Raw genomic sequence first — 17,900 nt, 5'->3', positions numbered from 1 at the left:
AGTTCCTTATTAATCTTACTGAATATTAAAGCTTTAAAGTAGAACATATACATACATGAAAGACATTTCATGTATGTATATGAGATAAGATTTACTAAGCTGAAAATTACAGTCAGCAAAGGGACATGTTTACCATGTTCACCCTCTCAGTTTAGGGTGGTTACACTCGTCCATATTATGATTGAATCACTCCTAATGGGTGAAGATGAATAATTAATCCTCTTTAACAGCTTAAAGTGATTCTTAGAAATGTTTTAAAGTTGTTGTTAACCTTCTAAATAATTAGTGTACACATACATGTAAATAGTTAATTCAAAATTCATCCTAAGATGGCACAGTGGATCAACATGAGTTCATCCTGAGAGAACATGAACGTCTGTACCAGAGTTCACTGCAATCCATCTATTAGCCACTGGTGCATTTTACTAAAAGACGCACATGTCAAAAAGGTCCAGTGGATTATATTCCTCCACTGGGGATCATGACTGGCTGTTCAACATACAGCATCAGCACAATCAGTCCAATGGTTGTACAGAAATATAAGTCTGGAACAAACCTACATTAAGCAGTAAAAACCTTGGACCCTAACCAAATATTGGTCATCAATCTGAAAATGACAGAGGGCAACTTTTATCCCCAGTAATGGCAGCCCTCCCCATGCTCAAGCTTTCCCCGATCTCATCCATTATTGCCCTCTTTAGCCCTCCCAGAGGGAGGTTACTGCAGGGTTTTCAACACGTATGAATCATACATGTCCTAAACGTGAACACGATCTGAGAGACTGAAATGCTGCTTGGCAGCTGTGCGCTCCACGTGCATGTGCTTTAATGAAGCACCTGCATATTTACAGATGTTAGCATCTGTTGCAAGTGCCCTGGTTTGGAGGTTTAATTTTAGAGGAGCGGCCAGATGGTGGACAAGAGGATTACTATGCTAAGCCTTTGTCATCTGCTGCTACACACTGACTGTTTAAAGGCAATACAAGGTGGGGCCCCACGTGATCTGCTTAGAAATGATGAGTGTGGCTCACGAATGGTAAAATAAAAATCAAACATAAGTTTGATTATTTAGCAGCAGGAGTGAGGGAGTGAGGGTTTAGAGGGAAAAACATTTCACAAGCATTTTCTGGAAAATTAAACTACCATTTTTTAAAACATGTTCACTATTAATAGTTGCTATGCAATTTTGTTTTTTATTGGTGCTCAGAGCTGCAAGGTCCATCCAATCCATTTATTGTACTATGTACCTATCTCAAACTATTACCACCATCATACATATTTTAACAAAGCAAATTGATAAATGTGAAAAGTTATGATTGACTAAAATTGAATAAAAACATTTTACATCATTTTCCGATTTTATAGACAAAGCAATCAGCGAATTGAAAAAAATCATCGGCAAACTAATGGAAAATAAAAATACTTGATTTTAAAACTATAAAATTAGTTTTAACTTAAATGTTATGTTTTTTTTTTTTATATCACTTTCATCAGTCATGAACAATTTGAAAAGTTTTGTTATATTCAACAGTCTACTGTCAAAGTCACTTTAACATTTTTAATACCAGTAGTTTTCCTAGTAAAAAAGGTTTATATGTCATCTCACCCCCCACTTTAATTACCCAAATTAGACATGATAGAAAATGATTTAGAAAGATAAACACCAACAAACTTTTTACTTGTTTATTTGAGATATTCCACTGTTGAAATTACTGTACATTTTCACAGAAATATATGATTTAATGTGAACCCATCACATAAGTACTGTATCAGTGTACGGTGACGTGAGCACATCCAGAATAGTTATTTTTTGTACTGTGAGTATGGTTGACACATATGACATTTCTATTCAGATATTACCAGATATTCCTGAACTTTCATTCTTATTAGACAAAAAACCAAAGGAAATAAATAGAAAATAAAGAATATTCTAAAGGAAAGCTGAGTCAGATTGAATCCATCTGTTCCCCTCAGGATCAACCAGATACTTCCACAACCAAGTTAGGAGCTCCGTCTCCGTCACAATACAATAATTTGCCTTTTTTCCTTAAACTGGTGCACTTGTCTTTACAGACATTCCTGTTTATTTACCAGTTAAGATTTCCCAATAAAACGTAACGCCCGACATTTGCTGCTAGTAATAAAACATGACTTTGTGGAAGGTAAACCTGAATCTGAAATCAGAATGATGCCATTTACTTCCTTTTGCCGCCGCCACCATTAGCCAGAATCATCACCAGCCTTATGAAGATGTTCAATGTGTCCATATAAATCCCCATACACCTGTAAGGTTGAGAAAAAGCAAACTATAAGACCCACTTCCAAGTGCTTGTACAACAGAAGTGAAGTGTACTATGTGCTAAACTTACGCATTGATGGGGTCATATTTCTGTACACCATACAGTGGGTATGTCTCTGCCTTCTTGATGACCTTCTGTGTATCATAGAGGAGGAACATGCTGAACAGAACCAGGCCTCCATAGACAGCCACGGAGTACAGGCCTGCACCAAATGCTGAGGTTGGAGGGAGGAACATTGATCCTGAAAAGCACAGGAACGTTCACTGTAAGATTCTGTACAGTACATTCAAAGTGATAACATAGAGACCTACATAATTTAAGAGAGCTTTCATTTTTTTTAAATATACTTATATCCAATTATATCTAGTATTTATCATCATGTATCAATGGGTATGTCTGACAACATAAAGTACTTTGTATTATTACATAAAGTGAATGTCACTAACATGTCACTCATATGTCACATAGTGTAAATATCAACCATGAAGTTAAAATACACAAATTCAAAGTGACCATAGAACTGCAATGTACCTCACTAATAAAAGCTATTTGGTGGCTTGATGATGTAATATTAACATTAACAGAGGACATGAGGTTGGCTAGTGTTAGGGTAGAAGATGCCCATGATAGAGTTAGGTGGAGAAGGATGATTCGCTGTGGCGACCCCTGATGGGAAAAGCCGAAAGAGAAGAAGAGATATATTTTATAATATTTGAGATCAAGGCTTTTGGTGTTCATTATCGCACTCAAAAATTACACAGTAACATCTTGCAACTATCTTGCAAGATTTCTGAACTCCACTTATTTAGGTGAATCTTGCCTAGCCTGGATAGACAGTTTAATAATATATATAAAAAAGCCCTCTGTAAGGCTAGAACCACATATTATTCCTCTACTGATACACTGAGCTTCCCTTTTCCCCTCTCCTCTCCTATTCCCAGGCTCAGACCCAACGTGAGCCTGGTTCTACTGGAGGATTCTTCCTCTAAAAGGGTTTTTTTCCTCTCCACTGTCACCTAGTCCTTTCTTAAGTGGGGTTGTTGGGTTTTCTATATATTTCTGTATACAGTTGTATTTTGTAAAGTCTTAAACCTTACACTGTAAAGTGCCTCGAAATGGCATCTGTTGTGATTTGGCGATATACAAACAAAATTAAATTGAATCTACTTATAAGGACGTACTTCTGAACAGTAACATTAATAGATATAACACACACTGGACTTGTATTGCCATGAGACTAAAACTGTTAAAATCAGCTGTAGTGGTATACGTTTACAAGTCAGCAGTTTCTAGATTGCACCTCTAGAGCTTCAAATCTTTTTGTCCTGCACAAACAGAAAGACAGCTCCAAAGATTTATACAGTTTCATCCAGCCATCGCTATAAAGAACACAGATATTCTTATACTGTATGATGTCAAGAAAATGAATTTGCATACATCAACTGGAATTGCTGTGTGAAAACTAACACTTTAGGTGTTATCTACCCATCAAATTTGTAGTTTATGGATACAGGGAGATAATCTTGTTAGAAACATAGAATACCTGACTGGAATGATGAGCATTCATCATATAATACTTAAATCATATTTAACGTAATGACATTTGTCAAGTGTTCACAGGTCTACACTTCTCGTGCAGTCATTTGCATATGTTACAGACCCACTGTTATCCAAATATGGGGCTGCAGGTTACATACACACGACATTAATCTGTATATATAGTGCCAACATCCAGTCTCATTCATTTATAGCAATAAAACTGCAGTAGCACAGAGAGTGTGCTGGCAAAGAAACTCCCTCTCATTCTCTACCACTGCCATTTTCAGTCTTATCTGCAGTGCATACGAGATAGTGCTTATGAGGCAAACCTGAATTATACTAACCAAGAGAAGAAGCAAAGACCACTCCAAAGCCGACAGCCAGTGGGCCACCCATATTGAGGAACTTCTCACTTGGTGCACACATGGCTACAGTAGAAAGACCGCCCACAATGCCTGCTGTGTACCATGCTGCCCTCATCATCAGAGGACCTCCCAGGAGAGTTAGAGGAGCAATGACAGCACCCATCACACCTTATCAATACAAAAAAACAAAACGCTACATTAATACCACAACAAAAGATACATACCCTGATGATGATGTCCTGTGGAGTTTTCAAATAGCTGTTACTCTAAGTGTCTTAACATGACTGCCCTCTGGTGTGCAATTCAGATAACTATGCAGCACAATTAATAGTGGCAAAATTATAAAAATATACAAAATATACAAAATAAAACTAAATCTTGCCAACACTGTCTTACAAACCTGCATGTAACATCCAAGCGAGGTGTTTAGGCACTGGACTGTGATCATATGAAATGGACCTGACCAGCATGCCAGCACCAATCATGGCTGCAAAGGTTGCTCCAATTGCCTGGATTAGAACAAGCAAGTATTCAAATCATTAACATATAATTTCACATAGAAATGTAACTTAAAAAACGTAAAAATACTTTACAGTTAATAGTTTCAGTTCCTGCAGTAGCTTTGAATTAATGAGACAATAAATTGCAACCATCTATTGTACATCCACAGACTTGAAGGGAATCGTGAAGTACAACCTTGCGCTGTAAAGATCTTTTATTTGTTTGTGTACAGCTAAAAACAGACATAACTTAAAATATTTGCCTGAAAAAAATCTAAATTAACGTGCCTGTACACATTTAGTGTTAACAAGTTAATACTACAAAATTCTATGATAAGAGCTGTATGGAGCACATGTAACCTGCTATCTGCAAGTTGATTATCCCAGTTAAAATATTTCAATAATAATATTTCAATGTCAATAAACTACTATCAACTTTTGGTATCTGGAATCAAGATCTTCCATGTTTAAAGCAAGTAACTGTTAAAATAAAAGTTGTAGGCTGTTAACGTGATAATACAAATGGACATTTATACCAGTTACTGTGGCCTGATAACTTACATGTTAATACAAAGGGCTTCACAGCCAAATGCAATGGCAGGCACAGAATTTAGAGGCTGTCCGCAAGGCACCACCGGGCAAATTGTACTAGTGTACTCTAACATTAAAATGCAAACCTATGAAAAATGCATAGAGGTGGTCACTAACAGTTATAAAGCTTACCAGCCATGATCCTCTCATCATCAGACCCATAAGTGCCGGGGTCCTGCTTACTGCTACAGCTGACAGAGCGGTTAGTCCAACACTGCCAGCAAAGTACATATAGGTGGAATGAATCCTGTCCTTCACATACTGAGGCCAGATCCTACACAGAGAGGAAGATTAAGGTGAGGAAACTTTAGATTGTAAATACTTTGTACTGACCTGTGTGTCAGAATAAAATTTGAGGGCTGTTACTCACACTGCCTTCTCAATCGCACCAATTTCACTGGACATGCCAAGTCCATAATAGCACAGAGCTCCAAGGCCAACTGCTGCACCTCCAGCCAGAATTATTCTTCCCATACTATCAACTAATGAAAGAACACAAAATGTTTTAAATACATTTTACATTTTTAACTTCCAATAAAACCTAATTGTGTTAAGTGTTACGAGATAAATATGTTTGCAGATAAAGAACAGTGTGCAGTAGTCATTTATCTGATTTATGTTCAGCAAAGTAAAACCACAGGCTGATTTAGAAGGTGGAGAACAGGAAATTCTCAGCTGTGTAAGATTTGTAAAGGAATACAGTATTTAGCTAGTATATGTCATAGTACATGTATTTACTTCTAATGGCAGTGTCTGTTGCTGGCTCAAGAGCTGCTTCTTTGAGTTGGTCTCTGGTCGTCCTTGCACGGCGGAAACCAAATCTGGCTTTAGAGGAATAGCCCTGGTCACAAGAGGACAAGCATTACACAACTCTGCAAAAACTAACAAGGTGACTACGATTTCACGTTCAATTTAAATCCATGTAAAAGTGAGAACACAACGCTCTTTTTCCCCCTTGTATAAAAATGTGATTTGCTGCAGACATAAGAACACTGGATGCAGGAAGCCAAAGGCTTAAAACATGTTGGAGAACCTCAGAACCAGGTGCGACACTGTGAGTACCTGTTGGGGCCTGAGCAGGGGGGGACAAGCTTTCATGGTGGGTGCTCTCAAGGCCGGGGAGCCCTGTGTCAGCACAGGACGGAGCCCGGCGAGAGGGACACTCCTCAGGCATGTTAGCCTCGCCACCAGCATGGTCACAATATATTATCCTGAGTCAGTCTGCAAGATAAACAAAGCCTCAGTTAGGTAACATGCAGCCAGTCATATTAAACACATATGTTCACATTAACTATGGCAATAGTCAAAAAAACAAAAATATGAAAGTAATTTAGCAACGAATGTCCAGAGTAAGTGAAAATAAGAAACTTTCGATTAATTAACGCTAGCTATATTTCCATCTAGCAATTAAGCTAGCGAATGTTAGCTAGCATGATGTAACTGCGTATACTAATTAAGCTACAAACTCCCATGTAAAGTGTAGATTTGACTGTTTGAGTCTAAGGCAAAAAAAAAACATTAACGCTACTAGTAAATTTTCTCTTGCACCATTAGTAATTTTAGGAAACTTGGCAATAACTTAACATCACATACCGTTAGGGAGACGTTCGTCGTTCACCTTTCTGGAAAGAAGTGCGCAAGTTTCTGACGCAATTGTTTTGCAACCTTCCTGAAACTTCTCACGTTTACGTCATCATTAGGCGACCGGTTCGACGGGAAGTGTAGTTCTAAGTTAGTCAGCACTAATACTGATGTATTATGTTCCTTTTAAATACTTATTACTACTTATTTATAATTTTTCTAATGTGTAATGTCTAACATTTCTCTCCTAATTATTACTCTCTCTTTTTATTTTATTTTATTTTATTTTATTGGAAACGTAAAAAATACCGTCTATTTGAAAAAAAATCTCAATTTGAGAACGTGACTTAAAACCATTGGATCTAATTATTATAATACCCTGTAATAAAATACAATAAAAAATACTATTACATTCACATTATGTCTCACAACCAGCAGGTTTTAGACTTTAGGGCGCACAGCGTGCTTTTCTCCAATAGGTGGAGCCATTGTTTCTTCTGGACTGCGTCAATTATCACTAAAAAATATAAAAGTGGCCTGGATAACAGCAGTTACAGATCAACGCCCGGTTTATCTGCCCCTAACCTAACACGGGCTAATCATGTGGTTTATGTGCATAAAGGGTAAGTGTTTTATTTTTTGTCAAACTAAAGTCTGGGAGTCTTGGAGGGGGTCGTGGCTGTGCGTCTTGAGTCTGGAGCTGCGCTCCCACGTGATTTGTTGACCTGCTGCCTCCTCAACATGATTCAGTCTGAGCCACAGGTTTCACTCCCTAAAACCTGTCCAGCTGCGTCTTTTGGATCGCACTGTCTTTGACACACAGGACACAGCGTCGGGAAGTAATGGAATTAATTTCTGGAGGAGACGCTGATGAACTTTACGGATGAACCGAAGCGAGACGAGTTCAGACGCCGCATCTGATCATGATGGTGGGTATGAAGAGGGACAAACTGTTCTTTATTTAACCTGGTTCACTGACACTTTAGAAATCAATGAAACCAACACTGTGCCACATGCGCGTCGTTATGTTTGTGAGCGAATGAAACTCAGAAACTACCACAAAGTTTATTTAAGTCACCTAAAGTCATTCTTGCGACACTGACATGAAGAGAAAGTTTCAGAGTCAGCGTTTTACGAATGCTATTTAATAATAGGAAGTCTGGCTATAGTTTTAGTCTTGTCCTTTTGACCTTATAGGATACTGTTCGACTTCCTTTCCTCAATTACTTTACAAATTGTCTTCAACTTGTTTATAAATCATCAGCTCGCAGTGTTTCAGCTTTACACCAGCTTTACTCTGTCATTCATTCATGTTTCTTTTTTGACCCACAAATGCTGCACGACCACCAAAGTCGTCCCTCTGACAGCAGTTTTCCTTGAGCTTGAATCTCCCCTACTCTGTGATCTCAGTGAAACCTGTTGCCTTCACTCCACACTCACTCTCCTGCTCTCCAACATGCACAGAGACATTTCCTGGAGAGGATTTCTAGCCTAACAAATATTTAAAATGCACTTAACACTTAAAATACTGGATCGATTAGGGATTAGGTTTGTCATTTCTTTATGCTGACATATAGTGTAGAAGTCTACTCTATTGTCATTATTGTAAATTGTCTGGAAACTAAATTTGGAAACAGTGTACAGATGAAATCTCAATGTCTGTGTTTGGCTAATGTAATACATTTGATGCCTGGAAATCAGGCGTGCATTATAATTCGGACTAATTTGAAGATCTAGTTTTATAAAAGTGCATTTAATTTTATATGCCGATGATGGGATTCCAATTTATAAAGTCACTGGTAACTGTAAAAGTCAAATAAATGGTGTGTAGCATGTATTCCTCAGTGTTTCGTAGACTGAATAATGTCAAAACTATTACCATAAATTCTCCAGCACAGAAAATGAACAGTTAACAAATTTCTATTATCACACAGTACATATTCCAGAAATGCCCACCCCTACCTTGGCTGACATACTGTTTTTTTAGAGAGGATGTTACATTAAAGTGCAATGGGTTTTGAAAGGGATATGCTACGAAATCCAGTGTGGAGATGCAGTGACGGTACACTACGCTGTGCACTTGCAATATGATCTCAAGCAAGACATATTTGGCTGTGACTAGTATTTAATTTGCCTTCACATAAGATTTACATTAAATAAGAGGCAGCTATTAAAAATATTTGTAACAAGATGATAAATGGCACAGTGGTGGTTTTGTTATGAGCAGATGATCAAATGTGTCATATGCCTCACTGGTTTGTGAATATTCAAGAACGTCAGCTCATTTGTGTATTTTTTTTTTTTTTAACGTCACACGGCAGATGCAATAAGCTGAGATAATTGGTGTACATCTAATTTACCATATAAATGACAAACCTCACACCACTTATTTTCTTGACACATTGTTGAGGTAGCTTTACTGTTTATTTAAATCTTATATATGAAGATAACTAAAACTGTCTAAATACATAAGTCAGTCCCACAGAACTACACTGTAGAAATTTGTCAGTAACTGTTCACTTGTCTTATTTGCACCAAATAAATTTTGGTGTGTGCCTTAATTTATTCAGGTGCAGTGAGAAGAAAGTAAAATAAATAAAGTATGCAGCTCTATAACTGTTGATCTGCTCAGATGTACTTGGGTGGCTGGGTTTACTCACTGACTGTGTTTGCATCATCGTGACCACTGAGGGTTGAAGGACTCAGTCATTTCCTCTAATACAGCTGACCAGCGACACATGACTTGTAACATGCAAGGACTTAGTCACTGACCCTGTGGCGTATGAATGATCTGGGAGTTGTTGGGAGTGGAGTATGTTCTGCTACCTGGGTTCAAAGGGGGTTTCGAGCTGCTCCTGTGTAAAGAGACCTTTGTGGCCGTAGCATGCGGCAGGGTGGTGCAAGACGGGGTAGATTTTCCTTCATGGTGAAAATGCGTCTCGGCAAACAGGGTGTTTACCTTTTCATTACATGCCATTCCACGTCAACAGCTCTCTGTCGGAGCTGTAAACTCCTCATTCCCTCTCAGAGAATTTCGCAGTCAGTGTCCAACCATTCCTGGTGTTCAGGCTCTAGTCATTTCAGCTTTCTGTGCTGACTGATTGGCCTGGACAGAGCTTGCAACACGATGTGAGAACTAGATGTCCAGATGTCCTACACAGATATTGAAACACATCTGGGCTTATCGAAACTCTGAAAATGCTCGTCATTTATCAGGCCACTGACTTCCTACATTGTACGTCTTGTTTTCTGTCACACCCATGAGTACAGGTCTGTTACTTCTGATTAATAGTAGCAGTTTCACTAATGTGTTGGCCCTGAAGCTAGAACTGCATTGTTTAACAGTGATCTGATGAAATCGGACACACTCATGATTCTATCACCTGACAAATGTTTTCACAAGTCCAGATGTCTGATGCAGGATTTGAAATAACACTAATGCTTGTCCTCTGTGTGTGCACTTACATATGTTTCTAATGTAGTAATTCTGTGGGCTCACATCAAAATTACACTTTGCCAATTTTCTCAGGGTGGAGACAATCTCATTTACTCTTCCTGTGCTATTGACCCCTTCACTGGCAGAGAGGGAAGACAGGATTATGTTAAGATCAAAAGATTAGTCAAGGATCTGAGTCAAGCTGCTATTATCTTAAAAGTGAACTTATATTAATCTCTCAGGAACGTGCAAGATTCCCCCAAAAAGGCATCATTAAAATAACCCCATTTGACTACTCTTTGTCTTTCCGCAAACGTCTCCTCACTCACAGGTCTACAATTTATCGCTCCATGACAAGCAGGCCTTACCCTCCAATTTCAGCATTGTGTAGTTATACCTATTACCATTTGGATGCGTGCCCCCCTCTTGGTCTAACAGTCTTCTACAGTATAAGCACAGGCATATTATGGGGATGCAGCAAGTCAATAGCCCATTACCAGATGGTCTCTTGTACCAGTGCCCTGTGTCACAGAGAAACTGAACTGAAATCATGTCTACACAGTGTTGCTGCTAGTTTTTTAGCACACAGCATTGCACTTTTGGAATTACACTTTAATCAGTTGTGTGAAGACTTCTAAGATTTCTAAAAACCATAGTCTCCATGTCCACCAGTCTTCAGTCTTGCATGGTGGGTGGGCATGTGCATGAAATGCTCTGGCGCACTTAAAGATAACATGGACTTCCTCGTGGGAAGGCCTGACTTCATTTCAGATTTCAGTATAAGGCAGATGTGTTCTATTTTTACCTTCTTTGGTCTGTACGAATACATACAGTGATGGTTCACAGGCCAAAAAATACAGGAAGAAGATAGAAAGATAAAGAGTCATGGTGAAACCAATGCTGTGACTCAGCATCACAGTGCACTTATACATATGCAACAACATACTGTTAACTTCCCCCATCTCAACAATCCCTAAAGCAGAAAGAATCGAGACCAAGTAGTCACTCACTGCCGTGCTCAGATGTGCAAAATACGTAACTGACAGGTTGATGTTTATTTCATTTACAGGATGAAACATCGTCTACAACTGTGAATACAAATAACTGGAAGGCTCTTTAAGAAGGCGTCTGGAGACTCGCAAGATTGGCAGAACCTATTAAGAAGCAGTTGTGTGAAAGCAGAGCCAGGCACAGTTACAACCAAGAATGAGGATCAAATACACAATATTTATTGTCTTTTTTGTGGCACTTGTTATCATTGAGAAGGAAAACAACATCATCTCACGGTAAGTCTTTCTCAGCGCTCAGTGGAGCACTTTGTGTATGTTTACAAAGCGTTTCACATATTTATTTAAAAACTTGAGCCAAGCAAATTACAGAAGATGTTGAGTTAAATAATAAAGCTAAATAAAATTCCTTTGTCTTGCACTTTCAGAGTGTCAGATAAGCTCACCTTAAAGCAAACCCCCCAGACCTCTCTACGGCCTAGTGGATTCTCCCACATACTGCTGAAGCACAATGTTTCGTTGAGCCTGATGAACCGACGCCTGGAAAACTACAGTGAGCACCAAGAGGGGATGACAAGGAGCAGGAAACACATTCTCCTGTTAACCACCACCAGGACGGGCTCCTCGTTCGTGGGCGAGTTTTTCAACCAGCAGGGCGACGGCATGTTTTATCTGTTTGAGCCGCTGTGGCACGTGGAGAAAATGATGACGCTGGATACGAGAGGCACCAACGCCACAGTGGCAGCAAAGGCGTACCGTGATGTGCTCCAGCAGCTCTTCCTGTGTGACTTCTCGCTTTTGGAGACTTTCATCAACCCCCTCCCTGTGAACCACATCACACCAGCTCTTTTCCGCAGAGAGTCCAGCAGCTCCCTTTGTGAGGAGGCGGTCTGCAGCCCCTTCGTCAAAGGGGTGTTTGAGCGTTATCACTGTAAGACCAGGCGATGTGGACCCCTGAACCTGACCATGGCCTCAGAGTTCTGCCTTCAGAAGGAGCACAGGGCCATCAAATCAGTAAGGGTGCGTCAGCTGGAGACGCTCCGTCCTTTGGCCGAGGACCCACGCCTTGACATAAAGTTCATTCAGTTGGTTCGTGATCCTCGGGCTGTACTGGCCTCGCGCATGGTGGCCTTTGCATCCAATTACAAGAATTGGAAGCAGTGGGCCATGGGTGGGGATGTGCCTACAAATGATGATGAGGTGAAAAAGCTAAAGGGGAACTGTGACAACATCAGGATGTCTGCAGAGGTTGGCCTCAGGCAGCCGCCATGGCTGCGCAGGCGATACATGCTAGTGCGCTACGAGGACATCGCTCGTTTCCCCATGAGAAAGGCAAGGGAGATGTACAGGTTTATTGGAATCCCATTGACTCAACAAGTGAAATCGTGGATTTTGAAAAACACCCAGTCTTCCAAGGAGACCAGTGGAGTTTACTCTACACAGAAAAACTCCTCAGAACAAGTAGAGAAATGGCGGGACAGTTTACCTTACAGTATTGTCCAGGTTGTACAGAGGGTTTGTGGACCGACACTGAAGCTTTTTGGTTACAAATTTGTAAGCAGCGAAGAAATGTTAATGGATAAGTCTGTCAGCTTGATTGAAGATAAAGTGTTCAGCTTTGTATAGAAGCTAATGGACAAGAGCTCTGATGCAGGAACAACCTTTATGAAATCTCTGGAATGATATTTAATAGGGTCTTTTACCCTGATACAGCAATATATTTTCTAGATGGTGTGCTATTTAAGGTTTTGTACTATTTAAAATAGTTTCATGAAGAAAATCTATTATTGACCAGAAAATACACAGCAAGGAGAGATGTTTTGACAAAGAGAAGAAGTATAGCATGGAGAAAATGGGAAGCTTCAGGACCTTTTATTTTTGCACTCCAGACTATTTTGTCTGTCCCTGAATCTAATTCTTTAGCAAACATAGGATAGTCCTAAGGGAGAGTTGTGTGTGTGTGTGTGCGCGCGCGTGTGTGTGTGTGTGTGTGTGTGTGTGTGTGAGAGAGAGTGAGAGCAATAGGTCACTGCTTCAAACACTTCCAGGAACCTCCATCAGTTATATTTGTACAGCAAATCCAGAGTTGGCAATATAAGCTGCTTTTACACCAAAGAAACTTGAAGTGAAGTGTAATGCATAGCCAAATAAATATTTGTGTAGGAATGTTTATTGCTAGGAGAGGAAATATCAGTTTTTTAGGTTATTTCCAGACATGATGTTGTGAGGTAATGTTCCATGCTAATTTATTTATTTCATCTCTTGGCTATAAGGTCACAAAGACTACAGGTCTTAATGCACTCCACAGGTTCTTTCCCTTCTGGGGTACTTTTCCTTGCACTTGTATACTGTAGTTTCCTGTATTTGTATGCTTCGTAATTGGCCAGTTGGTGTTGTTTGAAGCTGTAAGGACACTTTATGTAAAAACTGATGTTTACACTGCTACTGTATTCAGTTACACTGCAGCTGGTTTGCAGGTTAATGCAAGGTTTGCCAGCAGGTCTCTGTTAAAAGTCTGGCATGTCACATTGTTTGCTGATATTCTGCTCTGTTGCTTTTGTATTTTGGTTGTTACAATATTCTCTATATGTAATATGTAATATATATTTTAAGTTAGGACACAAATTTAATTTTGTTACCCTGTGTGAAACCTTTCCATGCAGGTGATTTGTGATTTGACTTGTGCAGCTTCTGCATTTTGTGGCCAAGTGGTTTTTTTTTTTTTTTGTTTTTTTGGTGATCAGCATAGCAGCTTAGCAGTGACAGCAGAACAGGAAGCAAATGTTGCAAATATCCAGGTAGTGTTAGGAATACTGTGTATAGTAAACAGTTCCCCTGCAATAAACACTTCAAACAACCCACTTCGCTTTAGGGGGGTGCCATGTCTTTGCCAAAACAGTAACTGCAAACACAGCCACTTAAGCACAGCGGTGCAGTAAAGGCTCACAGTAACATGGTCATGTTGAGCAGGTATCATGTTGCCATGCTCACCCTTTAATTTTACCACCATCTCTATGTGATTTATAGCTGTGGACATGACAACCACATTGGTGATGACTGGTATATATTTGTGTGCATATAAGAGTTTGCTGACCTATTTTGTACTTTGTACAAGAAAAAGTAGAAAATAAGAGAAACACTCAGTTTATTTCATAGTTCCAGTTTTAAAATACAATAGCATTGATTTCTGAGCCTCTTTACTTTTTATTTGACTGGTCAATTGAGGCGTCTCTGTCTTTTTTTTCTCTTCTCTAAACCAAATATTTAAGCTTCCTGCACACGGACTGGTTTGTCTCTGACAACACAAGAAAAAAGGATACTGTGGAGGCAGCTGCCTTGACTTCCAGTGTGTTTACCACTGTGGGCCGGGCTATTTAAGTCTCCAAACCTAGTAATTACCCCAACTTTACATATAATGTGGTTCAAGTCATTTTTGTCCACCTGACCCCACCCTCTTACAGACAAGCAAGGAAGCTGTAGTTTATACAAGCTCTCCCTATCTTGATTCTCCTTTTCCAGTGACTTTTTGGGTTAAACATTTGTTAATTCACTCGTTGTGCTCTCACACGCAGTTTACAGTTAAACCGACTCACCTCAGTGCTCTTGAAGTACATCCACTCATATGCTAGTTAAAAGTGTTGCCAGGTCTGCAGCGTCTGAGAGAAACCCTAATGAGGAGAGGTTTCAGATTCATAAACTCTTATATTTGAGTGGCTTTATGTGGGACGTGTGGAGGGTGGAGTCATCGTATGGTTGGGTCAAATATAGAATAACCACTTTCCACTGAAGTAAAACCTTCTCACCCCACCCCCTCTGCAGTAAAATTAGGGTATTTAGGTAACCCCACCCTCCCGCTCTGTAATACGGTGCCCTGCCAAATCAACCATGAGGGGTTTGCTGTATGCAAAACGGGATGAACACAGTATCTGAAAGAGACCACGTTGTAAGATCTGTGAAATAAAACACACAACTGAGATGATTGAGGCATATCCTGAGCTTCACATAAAACTTGTGCTGTTGCAAAGTGATAATGATGGCTGAAGAGGAGACATAAATCTAAATACACAGTAAATTATGTCACACCGAGGAATGCAATTCATAAAACTCAGTGAGAGGGAGTGACAAAGGCGGGAACAGAAATTCTAACTCGTTGCATACAACAGATGAATGATGAGACAAATTAAGCAATTTGCATTCTGTCTGTTAAACTGGTGTATTGGAAATGTTATTGGTGATGAGTTTTCTTTAAGCGTTGACAATTTTCTAAGTGTACGTAAGATCCATATGAGCCGTTTTATGGTGCAGCAGCAATAGTTGCATTGCTCTGTGGCGTACTTTGCACGGAAACGACTTCTTAGCTAATATTTAAAATACTACTTCTGCTGCTAATACAGAAGCCATGTGTTCATCCTTCAGTGGCAGGATGAACTGTTTCGTGGTGCCGTGTACAAGTATACTCTTATGCTTGTTTTTAAGAAACTGCTTTAAACATACTATATAAGATATCAATGCACTTATTCCATTGAATTATTGAACTATTGAGTAACATTTTAAAATTTCTTTGGGACATAGCAACAGTTTTTTGTTTGTTTTCCTTTTTCTTTTTCTTTTTTTTATGAGCATTGTGGCTGGCCACATCATCATCAAAAGCCTTAAACGAAATGGAAATGGATGCCCATTTCCTCTGGATTTTGGTTTAAGAAAAACACGCAAGTGCGAAACGACCGTCTCCGAGACATGGGCGAAGGCTCAAATTGTCTGACCATCAGTGCCACCAAAATATATAAAAACAAAATAACAATAATTGTGAAGACTGTGTCTGCTTTAAAGAAAAAAAAGCACTGACTAATTTTGATCCTTGCAATGAAGTCTTGATGTTCACCGTGAGAAAACAGTACCGCTAAAAATAGTCGGTACATCCTCTGAAGAAAACTGGTCAACTGAGCGTGAACCCGTGGTTGTATGAATACTTGAACTATGAATATTCAAGTTTTGTTGACGCTTTAAGGCTGAATGACCAAAAAAGGCCATTTGGAGAGCTAAAAGTTTTGCAAGCTGATAAACCCAGGGGGGTTCTCCAAAAATGCAGTAAAATCTTTAATTTCGTTAATTAGTTTTTTCTTGGTTGGCATTTGTTTTCACTAGAACACACTTTATCATTTTGATTATGACCTCAGTGTTTATGCATGCACTGCCAGCCCCTCTACTCCACCCCACAAGAAGACATGAGGCATTACTCCCACTCTAAATTTAGATATCCATTCTAGTTTGAAATAACCTGAATGCTTCATGGTTTTTGCAAACTGGCATGGCATTTAGTTTCAGTCAGCCTCTTGCCACACAAATGATGGCTTTGTGGGAGGTGGGGGGAGAGTTTAAGTAAATACTTGGGGTTAGGTCAGCAGGTGGTGCAAAGAAAACCAGATGGCAAAGGACAGCTCTGATTCTGATGAGTGGGTGTCAATTGCATATGTACTTACTGTTTCTCTGTTGTTCTACGTGGAAGTACAGTGAACACATCATGCATATAATTCCACACATTCCTTCATGGGAATGTTAAAGCCACAAAAAATAATTCATGCCATGCCGCAAAACACAGAACATTTACATTTTTGTTTGTTTTCTTTGTTGCTCTGGAAGAACACAAACAACTGCTGCCTAAATTTCATCCTCAGAGGAAAGCAGTACTGTAGTGCATACCTCAAACAGAGCAGACCTACTGTAGGATTCTCAAGTACAAGATGTACCACCATTTGCATCTCGAATTAGGGCTTGTGAAAGAACTGTTTCCTACGCCAGATCTGGTGGGCATGCTAACACAAAGCTTCAGTCTTTCCTTACATCAATACCTCCTTTTGTATCAGCACCAAGCTAGAGAGAAGAGCTCTTTTAAAAAAAGTTAGAGCTAGTGAATGGGTTGCTCCATTTGTCCCACTGTGTTGGCTTCGCTCCAAATACAGAGAAAATAAGTGCCTTTCTACTGCCTCTACTAGTCACAATAAAACAGGCATTGCAGTTTAGAGCTAAAAGGAGAGCAAAGGAGCATGAGATGGATAATTAGAAACATTAACATTAAAATCTTACCTAATTGTTCTTAAGATGTGGTTGTGATGCATTTACCAATTCTCAATTAATCTGCAGGCTCGGGAGTGTAATGACAGACCTTCTCCTTTTTGATGTAGCAAATGGCATGTGAGCATGGACCATGCGATGCTATTGCATGGCTGCAGATCAGAATGAGTGCAGGAAGCCTCCATGTCCATTTTTACATGTTGGTAATTCTGGTGACGAAAGTGAAAGTTTCATGCAAAGATTCATTTTCTCACTTCCACTTTTATCATGTTGAACAATACCCACAGACTGTGGCACCCTTTTACAGGAATCAGAACTGGAAGATGTCGTACAAAACGTTAAATAGACTATATTTATTATCCTGTAATTCTAATATGGGTCAGTGATGAAAATAGAGCAATGCCCAGTTTTAATGATATACTGTCCACTTCTGACCACAAACCAAATAATGGCGTTCAGTTAAAATAACTAAACACAGCCCTGTCCTGTGGGCCACACCACAGCTGGCCA

The 17,900-nt window shown here is 39.5% G+C and overlaps 2 protein-coding genes across 2 annotated transcripts; one reads left to right on the top strand and one right to left on the bottom strand.

Annotated features, from left to right (window-relative positions):
• Positions 1-1,668: 1,668 nt before the first annotated feature.
• On the bottom strand, positions 1,669-6,983 carry ghitm (growth hormone inducible transmembrane protein). The gene is made up of 9 exons (XM_026352175.1): positions 6,888-6,983; positions 6,357-6,515; positions 6,033-6,135; positions 5,665-5,776; positions 5,427-5,568; positions 4,604-4,712; positions 4,183-4,371; positions 2,369-2,540; positions 1,669-2,282 (listed from the first exon to the last, which is right to left on the bottom strand). The coding sequence occupies exons 2-9, from the start codon at positions 6,486-6,488 to the stop codon at positions 2,195-2,197; spliced, it is 1,047 nt and encodes a 348-aa protein (XP_026207960.1). The 5' UTR covers positions 6,489-6,515; positions 6,888-6,983; the 3' UTR covers positions 1,669-2,194.
• Positions 6,984-7,447: 464 nt separating this feature from the next.
• Positions 7,448-14,179, top strand: LOC113155849 (carbohydrate sulfotransferase 3). Its single transcript, XM_026350564.1, has 3 exons — positions 7,448-7,804; positions 11,381-11,597; positions 11,747-14,179. The coding sequence occupies exons 2-3, from the start codon at positions 11,518-11,520 to the stop codon at positions 12,942-12,944; spliced, it is 1,278 nt and encodes a 425-aa protein (XP_026206349.1). The 5' UTR covers positions 7,448-7,804; positions 11,381-11,517; the 3' UTR covers positions 12,945-14,179.
• The last annotated feature ends 3,721 nt before the right edge of the window (positions 14,180-17,900 follow it).

This window comes from Anabas testudineus, chromosome 19 (genome assembly GCF_900324465.2).
Source record: "Anabas testudineus chromosome 19, fAnaTes1.2, whole genome shotgun sequence".
Taxonomy (NCBI): Eukaryota; Metazoa; Chordata; class Actinopteri; order Anabantiformes; family Anabantidae; genus Anabas; species Anabas testudineus.
The sequence above is the reverse complement of the archived record's forward strand: the minus strand, read 5'-3'. Positions and strand labels throughout refer to the sequence as shown.

What these genes read in the sequence shown, in the direction of transcription:
- ghitm (XM_026352175.1), bottom strand. Translation starts at nt 6,488, where the DNA reads ATGCTGGTGGCGAGGCTAACATGCCTGAGGAGTGTCCCTCTCGCCGGG. An exon ending in CCCTGCTCAGGCCCCAACAG is followed by an intron (nt 6,136 to 6,356) that starts GTACTCACAGTG and finishes TCTTGTGACCAG; the next exon opens with GGCTATTCCTCTAAAGCCAG. An exon ending in GGTCTTTGCTTCTTCTCTTG is followed by an intron (nt 2,541 to 4,182) that starts GTTAGTATAATT and finishes TGTGCTTTTCAG; the next exon opens with GATCAATGTTCCTCCCTCCA.
- LOC113155849 (XM_026350564.1), top strand. Translation starts at nt 11,518, where the DNA reads ATGAGGATCAAATACACAATATTTATTGTCTTTTTTGTGGCACTTGTT. An exon ending in GAAAACAACATCATCTCACG is followed by an intron (nt 11,598 to 11,746) that starts GTAAGTCTTTCT and finishes TTGCACTTTCAG; the next exon opens with AGTGTCAGATAAGCTCACCT.